At 51.1% G+C, this 19,602-nt stretch overlaps 6 protein-coding genes across 6 annotated transcripts; 5 read left to right on the top strand and 1 right to left on the bottom strand.

The window, feature by feature from the left end:
- Positions 1 to 738: 738 nt before the first annotated feature.
- Positions 739 to 2,009, top strand: NEUTE1DRAFT_150414 (uncharacterized protein; the record flags this gene model as incomplete). Its single annotated transcript, XM_009858324.1, has 4 exons — positions 739 to 1,308; positions 1,377 to 1,457; positions 1,536 to 1,705; positions 1,771 to 2,009. The coding sequence occupies 4 exons, from the start codon at positions 1,060 to 1,062 to the stop codon at positions 1,784 to 1,786; spliced, it is 516 nt and encodes a 171-aa protein (XP_009856626.1).
- A 313-nt stretch (positions 2,010 to 2,322) lies between these two features.
- NEUTE1DRAFT_119029 (uncharacterized protein) lies at positions 2,323 to 2,620 on the top strand (the record flags this gene model as incomplete). Its single annotated transcript, XM_009858323.1, has 1 exon — positions 2,323 to 2,620. One exon carries the CDS (start codon positions 2,357 to 2,359, stop codon positions 2,534 to 2,536), a length of 180 nt encoding a protein of 59 aa, XP_009856625.1.
- A 3,200-nt stretch (positions 2,621 to 5,820) lies between these two features.
- On the top strand, positions 5,821 to 7,050 carry NEUTE1DRAFT_105947 (uncharacterized protein; the record flags this gene model as incomplete). The annotated part of the gene is made up of 4 exons (XM_009858322.1): positions 5,821 to 6,031; positions 6,108 to 6,303; positions 6,347 to 6,409; positions 6,618 to 7,050. The coding sequence occupies 4 exons, from the start codon at positions 5,821 to 5,823 to the stop codon at positions 7,048 to 7,050; spliced, it is 903 nt and encodes a 300-aa protein (XP_009856624.1).
- A 24-nt stretch (positions 7,051 to 7,074) lies between these two features.
- On the bottom strand, positions 7,075 to 7,380 carry NEUTE1DRAFT_27438 (uncharacterized protein; the record flags this gene model as incomplete). Its single annotated transcript, XM_009856620.1, has 1 exon — positions 7,075 to 7,380. A coding segment is annotated over one exon (306 nt), but the record flags the coding sequence as incomplete, so codon positions are not given.
- Positions 7,381 to 9,081: 1,701 nt separating this feature from the next.
- On the top strand, positions 9,082 to 10,978 carry NEUTE1DRAFT_114872 (uncharacterized protein; the record flags this gene model as incomplete). The annotated part of the gene is made up of 5 exons (XM_009858321.1): positions 9,082 to 9,450; positions 9,481 to 9,728; positions 9,799 to 9,986; positions 10,053 to 10,603; positions 10,661 to 10,978. The coding sequence occupies 5 exons, from the start codon at positions 9,082 to 9,084 to the stop codon at positions 10,976 to 10,978; spliced, it is 1,674 nt and encodes a 557-aa protein (XP_009856623.1).
- A 4,461-nt stretch (positions 10,979 to 15,439) lies between these two features.
- On the top strand, positions 15,440 to 19,366 carry NEUTE1DRAFT_73180 (uncharacterized protein; the record flags this gene model as incomplete). The annotated part of the gene is made up of 5 exons (XM_009858320.1): positions 15,440 to 16,516; positions 16,702 to 16,862; positions 16,994 to 17,157; positions 17,325 to 17,515; positions 17,634 to 19,366. 5 exons carry the CDS (start codon positions 15,440 to 15,442, stop codon positions 19,113 to 19,115), a joined length of 3,075 nt encoding a protein of 1,024 aa, XP_009856622.1.
- Between the last annotated feature and the right edge of the window lie 236 nt (positions 19,367 to 19,602).

Here is a 19,602-nt window from a genome sequence, read left to right as displayed (position 1 = left end):
ACCTGTTAAGGCTCCCGGCCGGCCCACCCCCGCAAACCCTCAACTCGACGGCCACAGCGCTATCAAACGCACGCTGACAGGAACGTGCCCCGCCTCTGTGGGTGCTCCTACCGACGCGGTTACCTCTCGGTCAACGAACGTTAACGTCACAACCTGAAGTGGAAGGCCAACAGCTGTGGTGTAAGAAAGGTGATCAATCCGGTGAGTTGCCCGTTTTAAGTCCTGTTTATGAGCGTTCTCATCTTTTTGGCTTCTCGAACCACCATACTGTTTTTGCTGTGGCTACTCGAATCTTCCTTCTTAAACATCATTCGACAGTCTGTCTTTGTCACATGTTAAAACGGCATGAGCCATGGTACCTTTACTCGAGGTTACAGCTACATGAACGACTAAAGAACGCCGGGGGCCGGTAGAAGACACACTCCTTTTGCAAAATCCGCTGCATAACAGTACAGCAGGTTACTTTACAAGCCATACAAAGAACATCTTATGCCCGGTCTGGTTGAATGATGTGATGGAATTGGGATGTTTGGTGTTGAAGTTGTGGACAACACCGAATCCCGGCAGCGCCAAGACCGCTTCCGTGTGGTCAGTGCTGTTCCTTGCAGGTTGTGCACGAGCCATGTGCTAAACGTCAAGGGACGAGTGACAGGCCAAGCTCGCAAGGCAAAGTCCCGAAACCGCGTCTGCGGCGGTCTCTATGTTGGAGGCTACCGCTTCCAGAACCTCCAAGCTTTTGTTCCATCATAATCGATATCTATTCCGTCAGCCTTGCTCTCCCGTCACGACGTATCCCCACAAAACCAACTATCGCCTTTGACACGATCACTACACCAGCATTCTTGCTGTCGATTTTCGCATCTCGCCCTCACTGTCACCTCCATCCCGACACGCGACTCCAATTGCCCAAGTCCCGACAACACTGCCGCCGCCGTCGCACCCCTCGATACGAGAGCCGCGCGAAGGCATCCCAAGGCGCATAACCTCTCCAGGGCATCAAGTTATCGACGTTCACGTTCAGCCGACGACACCCCGATCCAATAGTACCAAACCGCCACAATGTTCTTCCTCCATAACCTCGAACGGCGGGTTACCCTGCATCCGTCCTATTTCGGCAGGAACATGCACGAACTTGTTACGACCAAATTGGTCAAGGACGTGGAAGGGACGTGTGCCGGTGATTACTACATCATTGCCATCATGGATGCGTTCGACGTTAGCGAGGGTCGCATCCTCCCCGGAAACGGCCTGGCCGAGTTCACTGTGAAGTACCGTGCTGTGGTTTGGAGGCCGTTCAAAGGCGAAGTGGTTCGTTATAGCGAAGACTCTCGGTGGTGTTCTCTTCGTTCGGATTGTCTAACGAGGAGTCCCTACAGGTGGATGCTATCGTCTTTTCCATCAATCCTCACGGCTTCTTCTGCCAAGCTGGCCCGCTCTCCATCTTCGTTTCATCTCACGTACGATGACGCCTACGGTCTTTTCAAATATGCACATAGGATGCCCTCGAACTTCGATCGCTGACAAGAGGACTATAGCTGATGCCCGAAGAAATCCACTTCGACCCCAACGCGACGCCTCCTCAGTTTACCAATAACGCTGATATGGTCATTGAGCCCGGTACGCACGTGCGCGTCAAGATCGGTGGCTTGAGAACGGAATTGGGTGAGATGTATGCCATTGGCAGCATCAACGGAGATTTCCTTGGGTGAGTTTCCACGTCTTACCGGCGCGGTTGTGCTGTTTGTTATTAACCAGTTTCTTCCTTTCCAGGTGTCTGCAAGCATAAGGGACTTGCAAGATGCAAGAAGGTTATTCCCAAACGAAGGGTTTGGACTCGCTCAACTACTACGAGGTACTCGCTCAGCAGAGTCCTAGTGAACCCACGAATTAGAGTATACCCTGGGTTTACATCAACAGTTCTGGTCGGCTGATGAAGCCTCTGGCCCGGTCAAGAAGCAAGTCTTCTGGGCAATGCTGGAAGCCACCTGTATCGAGGGCCGTTTCAGATTCTCTGTGGCGGTTTTCGAAGGATCATGTTTGCCCCATAGCAGCGCGTGGGCGGCAGTATGATCGAGCCCCTTGTTGTGTTGCACACGGGAGTGTGGCGGTAACATGCTCAAGGGCTTTCGAGGAGATGTCTCGTCCGAATGAGACTCAACGGGGTTGGTATTTTTGTCATGATTTGCTTGGGGTGCGTAAAACCTTGTCTGTGGCGTTTTGAGGCATTATTGGGGCCACAAGCGGCGCCTGGAGTCTATTGACCTTTTTATCTTTTTGGGGTATTTGCAGCATGCTTTCTGTGTTTGAGCGTGATTACTGGTATTTGGGCAACTGACATTATCGACGTATCTGCGACATGAAGGACCTGTCGCTCTTGATACATGGGCACATGATGATGCCTTCGGAGATTTGCGGGTACAATGCCTCAAGGTTCTCGGGTGCTTGGCTTAGACTGACCAACAAAAAACGACTGTCTGCGATACCACAGAGGGCATCTCTTGCGATTGTATTAGAGGGGAAAATCTTGATCAGCTAAGGTGTTCAGTTGACACGAGCAAAGACAGTTAAGGGACACCGCAGCACTCGCTTGGCTCATAAAATCGACTCCCCGGTCTATCTTCCGAACGTCTTGACTAGGAAGCATTCAGTCCCGGGCTATTATACCATGTGATGGGACAGTACCCAACGAGGTGGGATGTTGTGATGGCTCAGTTGCCGTGGGGAGAAATCTCCCATTCCAAGCTGACAACTTGGTGCATGCCATCTACGATCCTCTCGCACATTTACAAAAACCTTGAAGCACCATCCCTCAATGATTTCATAATATTCAACGAAGTGCGGGGGTTACGCAGCAGTGAAGACGTGGGGAAAAGAATAAAACGGCAAAAAAAAAAAAAAAAAAAAAAGGGGGGGGGGGGGTCATCCACTAAGTCGTCGAGGTGATACTATGCAGTAAACGTTTGGCCGGTGACCTGTCCATCGTGAGGTTGCGATATCTCTTGACTTGTGGAAGAATACTATGGCCGAAATACGTCGGGCGAACTCGAGCAGAAGGGGGTAACAGTGGGGGCCAGATTGGTGTGAAGAAATCCCCAGAATGAAGTACAGCGGAGGCAAGAAGTTGGATGGGGGTGTGGGCATAGAAACACAAGAGAAAGAAGGCCAAAGTTGGAGGAACGACATCTGGACTTGTACTAAGTTGTCATTATATCCATTTGGGATTGAATCTGCTATCTATGCCGCTGGAGGTTCAGCCATAATCACGTTCCACCGACGCGGAGAGGCTTCCGTGCCGCTCTATTTCATCTCATATTCCCTCTATCATAGGGGTATCTTTAAACATTGGTGCACTTGCTATGACTGTAACACAACAGGCAAGTCATCGATGTTGTGCTACCATCTCTTTTTGTGTTGTTGGAAAAATTTGGAGGATTCCGTGCCGGCAATGTCTCTTTGGCGCCTGTTAAGCTGTCATTGCTGTCAGGACCCGAAAAGAGGCTGTAGATCGTGGTGAGGGGTGGAAGGGAATTTGTTCAAGATACACTTCTAGCATAAAGTAGGTATGTTCGTCATTGATCTTTTGACCAGTGGTCCAGGGGATCTTGAACACTGCCCGGTGTGATATTTACATATATTTGGGCATGCATCTACCCCCTATACCCTCAATTCCTTGTATCGGTGTAATCACATCATCCAGGACAGTCAGTGGTACAGTGTCAGTACGTCTTGCCCAGCCTAGATCCTGCGTCCCCAACGGGAATAGCCTCAAAACCCCGGCGTAGAGTAGCAATTCACCATCGATTTCTCCGAGGGGATGGCGCTTTCCCACTCACCCTAGCACTCGCGATTTGCCGTGCTTTTCCATCTGCATTACCATCGACGACTTGGGCTTCCCTTTCCCCCCTCGAATACCCATGCGGGTGTGGGGGTTCTCATTACATGGACGATAGAGGGTCGATAAAAACCCCAATTAGGCTGCGAAGAAGATGAAGGGCTGAAAACAGAAGAAAATCGGGACACCACCTATAAATGGTCAGCGTATCACACTCACCTGACCGCAAAGCGAGCCGGAGGGGACATGTATCGAGCAAACCCGCAGCAGCTTGTAAGGGGAGGCACGGCCATTGTCAATCCCGCCAACCAAGGCACGATGTCGTCAAGCCCAGTCCGATGGTCTTCGGCTTCCGGTTTCAGTTTTCATTTCATTTCTTTCGTTTCCGTTGCTCTTCAACCTCTTCACCTGGCTTCCGCTGTTTTCATACGTTTGGATTTTTCGTCCATTCAAATGTCTTACCGGTGTAAATTTATTCCGGAGCCGGAATGGTATTATAATCGACCTCGGTTTTCCCTGCCATTCATCCATTATCACCTGGCTATTTCGTGGGATCGATCCGGTCTCGAACGTGCAAAGTTTTGCGCTGGGGGAGCATTCCGGCGCCAACGATGTTTCCGGTCTACTGCATCGGTATCGATCGAATTGAATCGGAAACCTAGCACTCCTCATAGCCAGGGCCATGAACAGGGGCATCATCGATAAATCATAACCAGGGAAAGGGGAACATGACGAAAAAAAACAACAAGATTAAAAAGTAAAGGCAACCGCCGAGCATAGAATCCTAGCTACCATACCAAGCTCAAGATCAAGAATAAAAGTCACGATCCTCGTGACAACTCCAAAAAATGTCGGGCATTTCGAAATCAAGAAGCAAAGATTAGCACGAGCACGAGCACGTGGAAGTGATACGTCAGATTCACTGTACGTGATGCCCGAGACTCTCCAGATCCTCAAACACAGCGGCATATACTACAGGATCGCACTGTTCGCCGTGTAAGTCCTCGGAAGACCACTTACCTTTGACTGTAGAAGATCCCCCCAACTTGGCTGAGTTGAACGAACCGCCTCCGCGTTCACGGTCCGCCCAGACCGGAGAGTTGGAGGGGGGGAACACTATCACACTGCATTCACTTCAACTAGGTCTCTCTAGAGTTCACACCAAGCACAAGCACAAGCACGAAAGCACAAAGCTCTATGGCAAGCCGAAGAAGCCACAAACCACAAACCAACCTCACTGAGCCTGCCAATCCGCCAACCAGGATCTCGGAATAGGTGGCATTGACAAGGATTTTGATATTGGGTTACTAGTACTCTCCCAAGTGCCAATACAGTGCGCTTGTCATTGCCATATATCCCTTACAATTCTATTCAACTACATCCCGACGTGATATGCTCAACCTCGTCGGGGTGACTTGTCAACCTGACCAGTGGCTAGTGGCTGGTGGCTGGCGATGAGTGATCACTGACCGATTCTCGAGTACTGAGTACCAATATGACGGATAGACAGACAGACTGAAGTCATTCCTCGGTAATTCGTGTACGGTTCAAGTAGAAAGGTCAGAGTCAGGTGTCACACTCTCCCCCTCTATCGCTCCAAACTCTGACGAAAACGCGAAACCTCTTTGAGATCAAGGCTCCGTCGTCCAGCCAGCCCCAGTACAACTGCTAGCCTATATACAAACATAATCTTCAACTAAATTCGAACAAAATATGGGTAAAATAACGGTCCCTGGCCGTGCGGGAATCAGCAGTATACTTACACATAACACACGGCATCTAATCTACCTGCCAAGCTGAATCACAATGTCCGCCTAGATAACTCTTGTTTCCTTCGTTTTCCCTCCTCTCCCAAGCAAGCAAGGAACACAAAGAAGGAAAGAAAGATCTTTTTGATACATTACATATCAGATATTACAGATTTCCGTTTTCAGATCTTCCGTGCCAAGATCCATTTGCCTCCGTGCATCACGAATCTCAGGCTAACCATGCAGGCAAGTCCGAAGACCAAGGCTCCTGCAAGGAAGGCCATGAGGGCCTTGGGCCCTTGTCGCGAGAGTATCGCTTCTGTGGCGGGGTTTCCCAGTAGTGTTGCAAAGCTGGAAAAGGTGTATACGAAACCGAGCCAGGTGCCGATTGTTCTGGAGGTACAAAGACCACTAACGCATTGTACTGTTAAAGAGAAAAAGATGAGTGTCTGTAAGCTACCACCATAAAATCAAAAAAGTACTATGCATCGCAGAGAATGTGTGCACTGGAGACTTACCGCCAAGAGGCACAAAGCTTCCAGTGCCAACTCCCATCAGCACAGTGACGACAAACAAGGCTGAAACTGCCATTGCCCCAAAGGGCAACCAAACGACCAGGACCACGAGCAACGTAAAGACGTTCATGATTATGATGGTGTTCACTGGGCCTAGCTTTCGATCGGACAGCCACGAAGGTAGCGTTCTCCCCACAATAGCACCGCTGTTGGTTTGGGTTAAGCGGCAGCCGTTCTCAGGTTAGCCACAGTACTTTCCATGATATTAGCGGCAAGGGAGACTTCGACCAATCGGAATGCAGCACTTACAAGTTGTAAGTCGTCATGAGGTAGAACTGTTTATCGCCAAAGTTAGTAGAGACGGCGTATGAGGGAATCGATCCCCACTGGCTGAACAAAACCATTTCATATGCTGCGCAACAATCATGGTTGTTTCGTTAGTTATGGTATGACTCTCGGTTAAGAGAAAGAGAGACACGCCAAGCTGATCTTGGTTGGGGTGTCTAGTGTATCAAGTAATAGACTGGGGGACCTACCAAAAATGCTGAAGCTAATTAGCCAGAATTTCGGGGATATAATCATATCCCTGATCGCCGTAAAGTCTCAACTGTCTTCAGTCTCTGCGCCTGTTGGTTGTGACTCGTTCCGCTCAACAAGAAAATTCCCAATGGTCATGAAGGCCATTATGATGCCGGCAAGAATGAGAATGCCCGTCCTCCACTCATATCTATTGAAGAGCTCTTGGAGGACAAGGGAGAAAAAGATTCCTCCAACCGCAGAGCCGACTGTGACACACCCTGTGGCAAGACCTTCTCGTATCTTGAACCACTGGCTGACCACAGTGAACCCTACCGTCGTGGGGGCAGCTGTCGAGTGGGAGGGCGTTAGCGGGCATCGTGAAGCAGCAGGTGGTCAAACCCCCCGAATTTCCGGAAGAAGAGTACATACCGCATGATATGCCCGCCACTACGAAGCAGGCCATGAACTGACCATAAGTGGTTGAGAAAGCCAAGCCAATGAAGGAAGCAACGTAGATCGTACTGCCTACCAGTAAGAGTGAACGCGGCCCAAAGCGATCGAAGAGGATCCCGCATGGTGCGGCAAAGAAACAGTCGAGAAAACCAAAGACAGAGATGATCCATGAAATGTCGCTCTTTGAGTATCCGCGAAGCTGATGTTGCTCCCATTCGGTCTGAAAGAGCCCGATGCTGCTGAGTAGCCCGTAGGAGGGAACAATCAGGCAAAAACACCCGATCACGACGAGCCAGGGTCTCCAGCCATGGTCGAGGTTGGCGACGGTCTTTTCCTCGTTCGCTTGACTGCTTGCATGGGTGCTTCCGTCTTGAGTGCTCGGGATCCAGGGACCCGGTTCATGGTTCGCGATCGTTGGTACTGCGCCACGGGGAGCCAAGATGTCCGGGGTAGGTAGTCTGAATCGAGTTGCCGAGGATGTGGTCAGATATCACATTTCAACCAGACCTTTCCCTTTCACAAATGTGGGACCTCGACAAAGACAACGCCAAAGTCTTACTCACTCTGAATTGAAGTCATATCGAGCATCAACCTCCGAGGTTGCACCCTTCTGAGAGGACCAGTCGAAGCCCAACATTGCTGCAGGAGTATAAAGACTCTTCACTGAATGCCTCGTTTGCCGATGTCGAGATGAAGCCGTGTCGTTTGTGCGATATTGTCGAGTGTTGTCTTCTGAAATCTTTGCAACAGGCCGTGCACTTAAGAACGAGAGTCGCTTGCCCGGTCAGTATTTGCTTTCCGGGAACACTTGCTGAACAAGGGGCAGTCGGGAGACATAGTATAGAGGTAAGAGCAGCCATTACCTGGGTTATGCCCACGCTAACGCTTGGAAGAAAGGAAAGTCGGAAGAAACGAAGATAGAAGTTTACCTGAGTCAACATACCAATCTGGCACTTAATATTGAGCTTCGTCGGCAGTTTTTGACAGTCCTCGTCCTCGCGCTATTCCAGTGAGGTTGATTGCGTTCTGACGAAGGCCCCGAGATGATAGGGCATGATGGCGATGATGGTGATCTTATGGAATTCTTAGAGTACTTCATGTATGTATTAAGCCACCAGGTTTGACCGTATGAACACTTAGCTGAATTTCCCCGTCAGGGTACAAAGCACCCCCCGGCACATCGGCAAACATCAGATGTAAGCGAGTGACAGGTTACCGGCACTTCGGGCGCGTTCGAGGATTAGGCAAGGATAAAACGCAGATTCTTGATCTTTGTTGCAGAAGCAAGAAGATTTTGGCCTCCCCACCTCTCGCACGGAGTTGATAACCTCTCCGTGGCTCAGAACCTGGGAAGACACCACAATGAATCCTTGATACCGTAGGTGGTAGTAAGAATCGGGACGACAAATCCACTGACTGTCAAGAGTGATTTTTGTCGCCCCCTTTTCACTACCACCTATACCGCCATACGCCTCTACACGTAGCTGACTGGGTGGTGGGTCTAGGGACACACGTGAATAGTCTCGACTTAGAGGGTCAAGAGATTGGTGACCGGTCTCCCTTGTGATTAGTAACCTTGAGCCAGGAAATTTTCAGTACAGCCTGGGAGTGAGACGAATTCCAATCTCCTGATCTCAAACTTGACTTTGCCGCAAGGTGGCAGGGCTTTGTTGGTAGTAGATTACAAAACTGGAAGTGGCTGATCGAGAGTGAATGGAAGTACGTGATCATCAACCTTTGCACCCCTGCCCATTCACTTCATCAAGTTCGAGGAAGAATTCCGAAGGCAACCTAGAAATCCGCAAATCCAGGAGCAGTCACCATGTACCTCGTGGCCATCCTCTTCATTGTTCCTCGAACATAAAAGCGGTGTGTCCACCGCCTCCAGCAATCCAATTTCAACTTTCGAGTATCGGTTCTTCAGCACGGGGGCCACTTCTGCTTGGTGTTTTCAACCAAGCGAGTTCAACGCAACTCTCACCTCCTCGCTTTGCCAATCATAATCCAATACACAATGCTTTCCAGAGTCATTCGACCCAACCGGGTCATTCGTGGCCCAGTATTTCAACCCAACCCCGTCTCATCGCGAAGGACCGGCTCCTCTCTACGTCTTCAAGCCCAGGTAGCCGATGTCAGCAAAGGCATCGACACGGCTGGCTGTTCTCTCCCGGCCTTCATCGGCAACCCCAACATCCAGAGCGAGCCGTCTGTTGTCGGACCGATCGGCACCCCGCCGTATGATTCCCCCGGTGCCGCCAAACTCGAGAACGTTCTCGCAAATCCTGTCTCTTTTGAGATTCAGAGTGACCGCGATGAGTTTTGGCGCAAAGTGCCTTATTGGGCAGATGTGACAGCCAAGGACTTTCTATCGTATCGCTGGAGTGTAAGTGAGATGTGATATGCCCTGTCCCAGCTACAAGTGCTAGCTACCCACGATTCTTCGTTGCATTCATCGGTTTGGGATATCGTCCTGCTAACCTCCATGAATTGGCAGGTCGCCAATACCGTACAGGGCACAGTCAAGCTCTTCAAGTTCTTGCAAGCCGTCGTCCCAGAAGAGGTGCCTGTGGACAAGCTCGGCATGCAGATGCAGTCCCGTGACGAATTCATCAAAGACGTCCTCGATGGTGTGGCTGCTGCAACGATGGCAATCCGAATGACGTGAGCACTAGTGTAGCCCTTGCTTATCACGAATCTCTTCGTCGTATCAAGCTAACCATGCGTATGGCAGACCATACATCCTGAGCCGCATCAACTGGCTAGATCCTCGCCATGACCCCATCGCCCGGCAGTTCTTGCCAATGAAGTCCGTCATGCTTCCCGACCATCCGAAGCTCACACTTGACTCGCTCCACGAGACTGCCGACTCGCCCGTCAAGGGTCTAGTACATCGGTACACAGACAAAGCACTGTTTCTGCGTAGGTCCTCCCTTGCGTCGTGCCGCCCCCGCCAATAACGCCCATTCTGATGGTGAATTTGGACAGCGACTTCGGTTTGTCCCACATATTGCATGTTTTGCACCCGCTCTTACGCGGTTGGAGCCGATAAAAATACCGTGACGAAGGCATCCCTGAAGCCGACCCGCAGACGTTGGGAGGAGGCTTTTGACTACATTCAGAGCCGACCGGAACTCCAGGATATTGTAGTGTCTGGCGGTGACTCATACTACCTCCAGCCGGAGCAGCTGACTCTCATCGGCGAGCGCTTGATTAGCCTACCCAACATCAAGCGGTTCCGCTTTGCTTCCAAGGGATTAGCTGTAGCTCCGACTCGAATTCTGGATGAGTCCGATGGCTGGGTGAATGCCCTCATTGATATCTCCAACAAAGCCAAGAAGGCCGGAAAGTCGATGGCGTTGCACACTCACTTCAACAGCCCCAACGAGATCTCGTGGATTAGCTCGGATGCCTCTCAGAAGCTCTTTGAGAATGGTGTCATGGTCCGTAATCAGACCGTCTTGCTTCGCGGCGTCAACGATGATTACGAGACCATGTCAACCCTCATCCGCCAGCTAGCCGACAACAATATCACACCTGTAAGTCACCTCTGCAATCAACATTTCGTGAGTGTCAGATTCTAACGTCAAAGTCAGTACTACGTTTACCAGTGCGATTTGGTTGAGAGGGTGGAGCACCTTCGCACGCCCTTGCAAACCATTCTGGACCTAGAGGCCAAGATCCGCGGGTCAATTGCAGGTTTCATGACTCCCTCTTTTGTCGTCGACCTTCCTGGTGGAGGGGGGAAGCGGCTTGCATGCTCCTATCAGAGCTACAACCGTGACACGGGCGTGTCAACCTTTGTGGCCCCCGCCATCACGGGTCGGGACAAAGCCGACAAGGTCTATGAGTACTATGACCCGGTTGACATGCTCCCGGAAGCCTCGCGAGGGGTATACAAACCCTCAATATAACGGACGGTGACTGGTCATACTCCAAGGGGTATATGGCGTAAGGTATCGGAATCTAGCTCCAACTACCACGGTTCCGGAAGTTTATTGCTGGCGTAATTAGGTTGCCTGATCTTGCAAGTTGGAAGTTCAACCTGCAGTTAAGCTAGCCCATTGCAGTTCGATGAGACTAGGTGACAAGGTAATGAAGGGTGTCTTTTTGCATCGAAGCCTCATTAAGCCAAGGGAGGAATTCATCGGTTTGGGCGGTGGCTGGATGATATTGTGCGTTTCCAGATATTGTCACATCTAGGTAGTTAACTGCTCGTGGAATCGACTTTGTAATTCGACAAGTATCCATGCGGGCGAAATAGCAACGTACATTGTGAATAATGCTCACAGACCTGAGTTGTGTCCTGACAAGGTGAACTTTTTGTCATTTGAAACTCAACGACCCGTTAGTCTCATGCCGTGTGGTGTTCCAGTTCAGCTTGAGCTTTCTTTGCCTTGACCCCCATCACCAAATTGTGGCCCATTGCTTCTGAAACTGGAATAAAATGCACCTTAAAGATGTTTGCATAATGGCAGTTCCTCCTGTAAGTCATGCCAGTAAGCGTTTTCTTCTTTTCGTGAAGGCCTCCCTCGGTATTTCGGGGTAGGTAGATCAATTGTGATCGATGACCATCGGCTTTCGGTCGGCAAGTCTTTTCAAGCTGGCATGATTCATGATTGCTCGACGATAGTGCAACCCAGTGTTTGTGTTCATCGGCAATACTCGTCAGGCTGCCCACTACTAGTCAGTGGAGATTTTATATCGAATAGCAAACAAGAAGATGATTGTGCCTCGGCGTTCTGATTCAAAGCTGTCTTCATACGTGGACCACTCCAGTGGGAAGTTGTTCTTCAAAATTGCCTTGGCAGGAGCTGCAAAAGCGGCGACATACGCTGATATTCATGTCTGGTCCGTTGAAGGAGAACTCTTTGATATGGAGCTGACATTGCAAAAGCATTATATCACATCCAACCGCTCTGTTGCTGTGTCGTCTCTTGCCTTAAGACGGATGAGACAAAGTATCTTATCGAGAATTTTGCTATTCGTAATGCTTCCTGGTTTCGATCATCCCAGTAAACGATGGTGTAACAAAACCTGTTCGAGGGACAGCATGTCCCAAACCATCCGGAAGCAAGAATAGCTTGGGCTGGCTGGTAAGCCTATGCGGGAACCGGCGTTTAAAAAATCAGCCGCTCGCATAACTTCCAATATGCCGGGCGGGCAGACTGGCCAGACTGCCAGTGACTTGAAGCAGGTATGAACAATATTCAAACCGACTTTGTTGGCGACGCTGACAATGTGCAACTCTGTTGAGCAAGCGTTGATTCGGTTTCCGAGAAACGTGAGAGCTGATCTGTGTGTTTCCGAAGTCGAGAACAAAGCTGAAAAAACATATACATTGTCAACAGGGACCCTCAATTGTATGGGGTGGTGATGATGACTGAACCGGCTGTGGTACGACCAAAGCAGGAGCGTTGTTGCTTGATCTACATTCCGGACGGTGCATTGGTGCGCCCCTGAAGCCGAAGTTCGCTACTCTGTTCAAGGGGATGCTCTCACACGCTTCGTCTAACTATTGTTGCCGCCAGCCTAGTCTGCAAAGGCCCGGGATATGGGCAAGCCAGTGTATCCGATATGGTGCTTTGGTTTTCGAAGACGGTGTAGGTACCGGATCTCTGGAGACGACGCAACAGCGATAGCCATTCGAAAACCAAAGAGATGCCGTAGCGCTGGAAGCTGGAAGGAGCATGCCATGTATATCTCAGTCTAAAGTCGCCAGACCTACGCACCCGGCGCCACTAGTCTGATAGGCCATCCTGATCAAATGATTCGATTACACTGGGCCCGAATAATCCAACGATGTGGTTGTCGAGCCTTGCCCTTCTGACTTTCCTGTCTATCCTCCGTCCCTTATCGAACCCCCACGGGTTCGTCTTTGGCTCTGTGGTTCCGTACAACTCCTTCATTTGTTCTGGGTGTTGAGTTATTGCGTGTTCCCGAATCGGCCTCGTTGGCTCCCCTGGCTCCTCGAGGGCTCGCTTCACGGCGATTGCTAGGGACCCTGATCTGTGCACCACCCAACGGAAATGGCGAGAAGAAAATCAGGGGAGGGGAAGTCGCAACAACTGCAGCACCTCCAAGCGACCTGTCTGAGATAAAGATGTCAGAGCCTGGAAGGCCTGGGTTTGCCCGCCTGGTTTGCTGAACCCGTGTTTTGCAGCCCCCGATCTGTCAGCGGCACCCGAGATCGCATACTAGAGCATTATGTGAGACCCAATTGCGGGAACCACCGAACGGGAACGAAGTGGGATGTCAAATCGGCAGCGACGGTGCCAACTCGTCAAACTTTCTCCTAGCCGCGAAATGGGGACGGGACGGACCCAAATGACTGGTTTCTGGAATCGCGAGGAGCCGCTGGAGAAGGGATAGCAGAGGCTACAGTGCCTGCGTCTTGTAGTGAGCGTTGTTTGACCGTGTTTGTCCAATGGCCTCTGTCGTAGGTCAATTGAAGTGGAAGAAGTAACATGTTTCAGGGACAAACTTTGGGGCGTCGCCCTTATGTTGATTCAAGCCGTATGTCAGGCCCGAAGACGGTGAAGAGGGTGAGCAGAAGACGCATTGACGACCTGGATCATGATGCTGAGTGTACTATCGAGTCCAGAGCACCTGGCATAGTCTGTCTTGCAGCTTTCATGAAGGAGCAAGATTCGAAGGTCCCGGTCGAAGACGATAAGTATCTGCGTTGGACTGTCCACGTTCTCTCCAGTCCCTTTCAACCAATCATCTCAATTGTCTCGAATCCTTCCTTGAGGTGATTGCTCGGCTACCTACATACAGCCAGCACTTGATACAGCAAACAGGTGCGCAGCCCACCTGCACGCAACTTGCGCCACCTGGTACCTACCTCTATCTAGCGCTACCTACGTTCCTTCCTCGAAGTAAACTCAACATCGAGTCGTCACTGAGCTCCTTCCAAACACGCTAATAATTATCCATCTCTGTTTGTTACATCGATGGTTCCAATCACAGACCCCGAATCCCCGTTCAGTATTTACGTAGTGAGAACCCCTCAGAGACCCCCTTAGCTTAGGTTACTACAACCCAGGCCCCCATCGGTTTCGAACACGAGGGGAGTTTGGAAACGAGGAGACCTACAGACCACAGAGGGAGGCTGGATTTAGGACGAGTTCATCTCTCATCTCAGAATAAATTCAAAGTGTTCTTTCTTGAGGTTTCTCTCCATAGACTACCTAGAGGTACCTATCTCTTCGTCCTCCTTCTATATCATCCTAGACCCACTCCCGCAGTGGCTCTCATCCATCACAAGTCTGTTGCAACCGAGCTAAGCGGACGGCCGGGACCTCGACACGAACCTGACTCCAGATCAATATCGAGAAGACCCTTGAAGAAGGAAACGATCATCGACGGCAATTGCCTCTTATCACATCCATCACATGATTGCGGTCTCGGTACCGTGGTGGTTCTTGGGTGGTAGATGCCATGTGCGATATTGCTTCATTAACAAATAACGAGCAAAAGCCTGAAGCGATCTCCATTTCCCCACTACCCTATTGCCAGTCCTCCACAAGCAAACGACGGGATCTGCCTGCCACTGCACGACGCCCGCATCACATCGATCCAATTCGCTAGCTCTGTCCGACATCCACTGCGGCGTCAGAGGAGGGCTTCACCTGCATCTGTCACAACTGAAGCAGCAGCTCAGCGGTCAATTCAAGCACTGGAAGGGAACCCCATCCTGTTGAGGCACCGATTATCCCTTGCGAACAGAAAATATCAACTGTCATCCTCGCCGCTATCTCCAACGATCAACGGCGACAACGTCTCTTCTTGAACAGACAGAACTGAAACATCAGCGGAACCATCGCAAATTGGGCTGATCCCTCATTACCCCGTACGTGGACTCGCTGGAGGGTGTCGGTTTTCGTACCTTTTTTTAATCTTTTATTCAGTGCCCGCGGAGTGCGGAGTCCACGTGCGCTATCTGATCCGGGGACAAGCCGACAGTCACATCGGCCGACCCAGAAATTTAGCAACGGCCACTTCATCTCGAGCTGTTCCTGCTCGTCTTCTATTCTGAGATTGCCGTTTGCGGTCTCGCTTCCACTCGGCCTGGCAGCCCCACCTTGATCTTAAAACTGGGAACAGAATAGCCAAGAGAGCCAGGAGAGCCCAGCTGTGGGAGAGCTACTTAGTGTAAAAAGGTCGGGAAATAGGGACCTGGACCCTGTAGGAACAACAACGGGACGTGGAGAGAAGAGTTGGGGAACAGTTCAACGTCTCATCAGGTGCCGCCGTCAAGATCCCCATCACACTAAATCACCGCCTTGGTCCTCCGCTGTTCAGGCTCAATTGGCGGTGGTTGCTGCGCTCGCGACGTGACCGAGTCGGCTGAGTGGTAGCGCGGTAGCGAGATGGGCAGCCTCGCAGTTGGGCGGGAGTCTCAAGGCGCTAGTTCCGCGGCCGCCTTCGTGGTGCCGGAGAGCCAGCAAAATGTGCCACACGTGCCTGCGAATGGCATTGGTGCCCTTGACGCCCTGCTGGACCTCGATGACATGTCGGCCGACCGCAGCTTCTCCATGCCCCTGTCTCTCCTGGAGCCAGAAGCTGGTCCGGGAGGGTGTCCGGCATGGTGTTCTAGCTGTCCACCAACCCCGTTCGCTGGGGCAGCGACACCGACTCTGCCAGATCACCATGCTCGCCAGCGCCTAGATCAGCTAGACAATGAACCCCTTGTTGAACCATGGACGTACGTTTCCCAGACACCTCTGTCGATAGACAACAGGAGCCCGCGAGATTTTGCTTTCCACCTTCCCTTCAGGTTTTTCCCAACAAACACAACGCACGACCAGACCACCAACATTGGCACTTTCCTCGACGACTGTTCATATTTCCATATCGGCAACAGCGAGCGCCATCATCAGCCCGACCTGGGCTTAGACAACTTCGGTCCATTTCACGTCGACGTCAATCTTCCAAGGAGTCCTGTCTACCGCTCATTTTACCTTTCTCCCCCAGCTTCGACAAAAAGTCTCGCCTCCGAACCTTGCGCATTTCACCATTATTTCGATAATTCCAGCAGCAGCTTCTCGAGCATCCAACACGGCCCCATAATGCCTGACCCTACAGATGTGGCTTCGGCTGATGGGGCCGCGCCCTCTGGCCGGTCTAACTATGCTGCCAAAAGCATCGCTCAACAGCGGCCACGCCGGCCGCATTCGGCTCACAGCGAGCAGATGGCCCGACTTCCCAGTCCCTTCTTCTCTCTGTGGACAAAACTACATCATCATCAGCACATGGACCATAACGGCAAGCCGCAGCAGCCGCTCGAGGATGCAGGACATGGTTTCGCAGACACCAAGCCGACGACACACAAGCGATTTACCCATTCCAGATCTAGCAGCATTGGGACACGACAAAGTCAGGCCAATGCGGTTCCACAGATGACCCGGGAAGAGTTTGAGGCTCTGCCATTGGCAATACAGCGCAAGGTGTGTACCCGAAATTTCTGGAGAATCCCCAAACTCTATATCTGATGCCGGCACGGAGACTTGTTGTTCATGGTGTTTGAGCCAAGGTCTCTCCCATGTTCGATTGCCTTTTTTTTTTCTTTTACCCTCTCTGGGCATCACCCCTCTCTCGTCTGCCCCCTCCCGCTCGCTGTTGGTTCCTGCAGCAAGTGCTAGATCCCGCATATGTCACACAAGTCATGTCCAATTGGAAGTCCCCCTTGCCTTTGCTTCTGTCCGGCGATGACACCCACCGGTGCGCACCACCGTCAGAGCATCACAGCCGCTCCTTAATTGGGGAACATGGCGGGACGGCGCCCCTGAAAAGGTGAGGAGCTCGCGCCTCGAAGCGTTGAAGGAATTGGAGGTACCTCAAGAGGCTGGTAGAATTGGCAGACAGATGAAATGAACGTCCTCCGCCAATGGTTGATATCACCAGGCCTAGATGACATGGTCCAGCTCTTCGCTGAGCGCTTCTCGCGCCTCGACAAGCACTCAGGCGCCTGAGGTTCTGCTTCTTGAGGCTTCTCATGTCACATTGGTTGACGAGCGAGTGCCTGTCAACAAGGGCAAATCTCGGTTGGCTTTGATTTGGCCAATAAGACTGCTTTCGATGGACGACGGTATTTTCCCAGGCGCATACCTGTTCACTGTTTCTCCGGCTGCTGAAGCGAACAACGCACGTGTCGAGCTCCATAGGATAGGCTCTTTGGCAACCTAACCTCAAACCACTTGTTGGGATCGAGCAATTTTCGGCAGAGAAGGTGGTGCAGCGTCTCGTATCGTTCAGTGAACACGGACGTCTTGCACCTGGACAGGGATCCTATTTCAACTCACTTCCGCGCACTTGCAGCTTCATTTGACTCTCCTGCATGCGGGTCCAACGCCTGCCAGTCAAAGCTGCTCAGGGACCCCTTGCCCTTATCCATGCCACCTCACTGGCTTCGTTATGTCCCTCCCGCTCAAGCTCCCAAACTGCCCGTCATATGCTGGTGACCCCTACACGTTATATTAGATGGCTTGATCAACGTATCTTATGATTCTATTCTTTGAAACCGCTTTTCTTCTTGAAGTCCTCGCTAAAACAAAAACCTTACAGTACTTCTCAACCCTCGAAAGGTTGCGCTTTGCTCGGGAGTCTTACCTCATCGACGGCATCACACGACACTACGACGAGATATCCAACTACAAACGCCAAAAGGGCCACAAACAGCAAAGTCGCTCGGAGCAAATCGTCAGTCGTGACGGGCGGGGACCATTAGGAGGGGAATCGAGCCTGCCATCTCCTGTTCTCGAAATACCACAGGCATCTGTCGACAACATGCGCCAACAAGAGTTAACCCGCGAAGAGCAGCTTGCTCTTGCAAGGCGTCTCCGTGCTAGCGTCATTCTGGACGCAGCAGACGAGGCTATATACAAGATGAACAGGAGGAACAATGGCCACCCAAGCGTGAAGAGGGAAGGCCTCATGCCGTCGCATATGTCTCAGCAAAACACTTTGGAGGCTCGAGAAGGCGTCAAGAACCGTTCTGAGCAACCCATCAGTGAAGAACTACCTCAGTCGTTTTATGAAAGCTTCCGATGGCTCGACGAAGAAGACGATCTGGACTTGCGTCTTTTCCTGGACGATTACCATGCCAATTTGAGGGACGGCCTTCCATCTCCAAAACAACAACGACCATCTTTCCGCAGGCAAATGTCTGTATCCAAGCTTCCATTCGGCATGCCATCCACGCCTACCCTCACCAGCAGACCAGGAAGCCACAATGCCCTAGCAACTGGGTCATCAGCGCCTACCTCGGCAGGTAGTGTCGCTAACTCGGATGGACGCACACACCGGAAGTCGCGCACTCTGTCGCTCATCACACCAAAGCACAGCCCCCAGGATTCAATATTTGACCCATCTGCAGCTCACTATCAAGATCCTGAGGCTCGATTGAAGTTACGCGTTTATCTTGCCTCTCCTCAGAAATTCGATGAGGCTATCGAGTTTGGCTTTCCCTCTACGGACGCGCTTGGCGCAGGGTCTATGGTCCATACCGAGTTCATGGAAATGCCACTCGGCCCTGCCCGCAAGAAGATTCAGTCGACGCCAAAAGAAGAAGATACGTGGGCCATGGGTACATTTTTGGCTGATGACGACGACGAGCATGTCTCTCTCAACAGCGATCAGCCATCACTTGCGGATCCCGAGTCGCCCAAAACACCCCAAGCATTCGAGACCAGATCCCACTCTCAACGTGCTACTTCGAGTGATCCAACATTTCTGAGAGACGGATATGGCATGTTTTCGGAGGGAGCTGGGGGATATGCTCAGGTGCCCGCAAACTCCCGCGAAATGACGCTGCGCATGACTCTGACACGTCCCGATTTGCGGGCGCACGAGAACGAGATCTACGGATGGCAGCAAGGGAAGCCCTTGTACCGGAATACCCGCAAGTCGATGTCTTTGGGCGGATTTGAAAACAAGAGCATGTTTTACGGGGAGCCAATACTCAATGAAAGCTTGGAGAACCAGGCAAGCATCACCTCGGAGAAGGGGGTCATGAAGCGAATCTGGAAGCGGGTTCGACGGACGTAAGAGGAGGACAACCAACACAAATTATCTCGTCACGAAACTTTCTTAGATACAGATCAAAACGTTTCTAGAGGAGAGGTTGACGGAAAGGGTAGAACCACCTAGCAGCAAACCAACCCCTCTTTATTCTTATTTTTTATTACTCTTTCTATTTCTATTTCTTTTTTTCTTTTTTTGAATGCATCAGTGGCCATAGTACTGCGAGGCGTTCAAGAGGACATTTGGCTTTGTATCATTGAGCATTTCAATGGCTGGCGAGGAGTTTTGGGTGTTTTGCTTTATTTTTTTTCTTTTTTTTCTCTTGCATGGTTTCAATTTTACACGACGCATCCACCCTTCGCGTGCCTGGATCATCACTTGGTCTCATCAATAAAAAGCTACAGTATATCTAGCAGGCAACAACAACGATCACCAAGTTTGATACCAGCACAAACAAGAATATGTTCTCGTTGTCCTTCTCCCTGTGAAGAAATGCATTGTGGTTTCTGAA

The sequence above is a fragment of the Neurospora tetrasperma genome (genome assembly GCF_000213175.1).
Source record: "Neurospora tetrasperma FGSC 2508 unplaced genomic scaffold NEUTE1scaffold_81, whole genome shotgun sequence".
Taxonomy (NCBI): Eukaryota; Fungi; Ascomycota; class Sordariomycetes; order Sordariales; family Sordariaceae; genus Neurospora; species Neurospora tetrasperma.
This window is presented reverse-complemented; position numbering and strand designations above follow the sequence as displayed.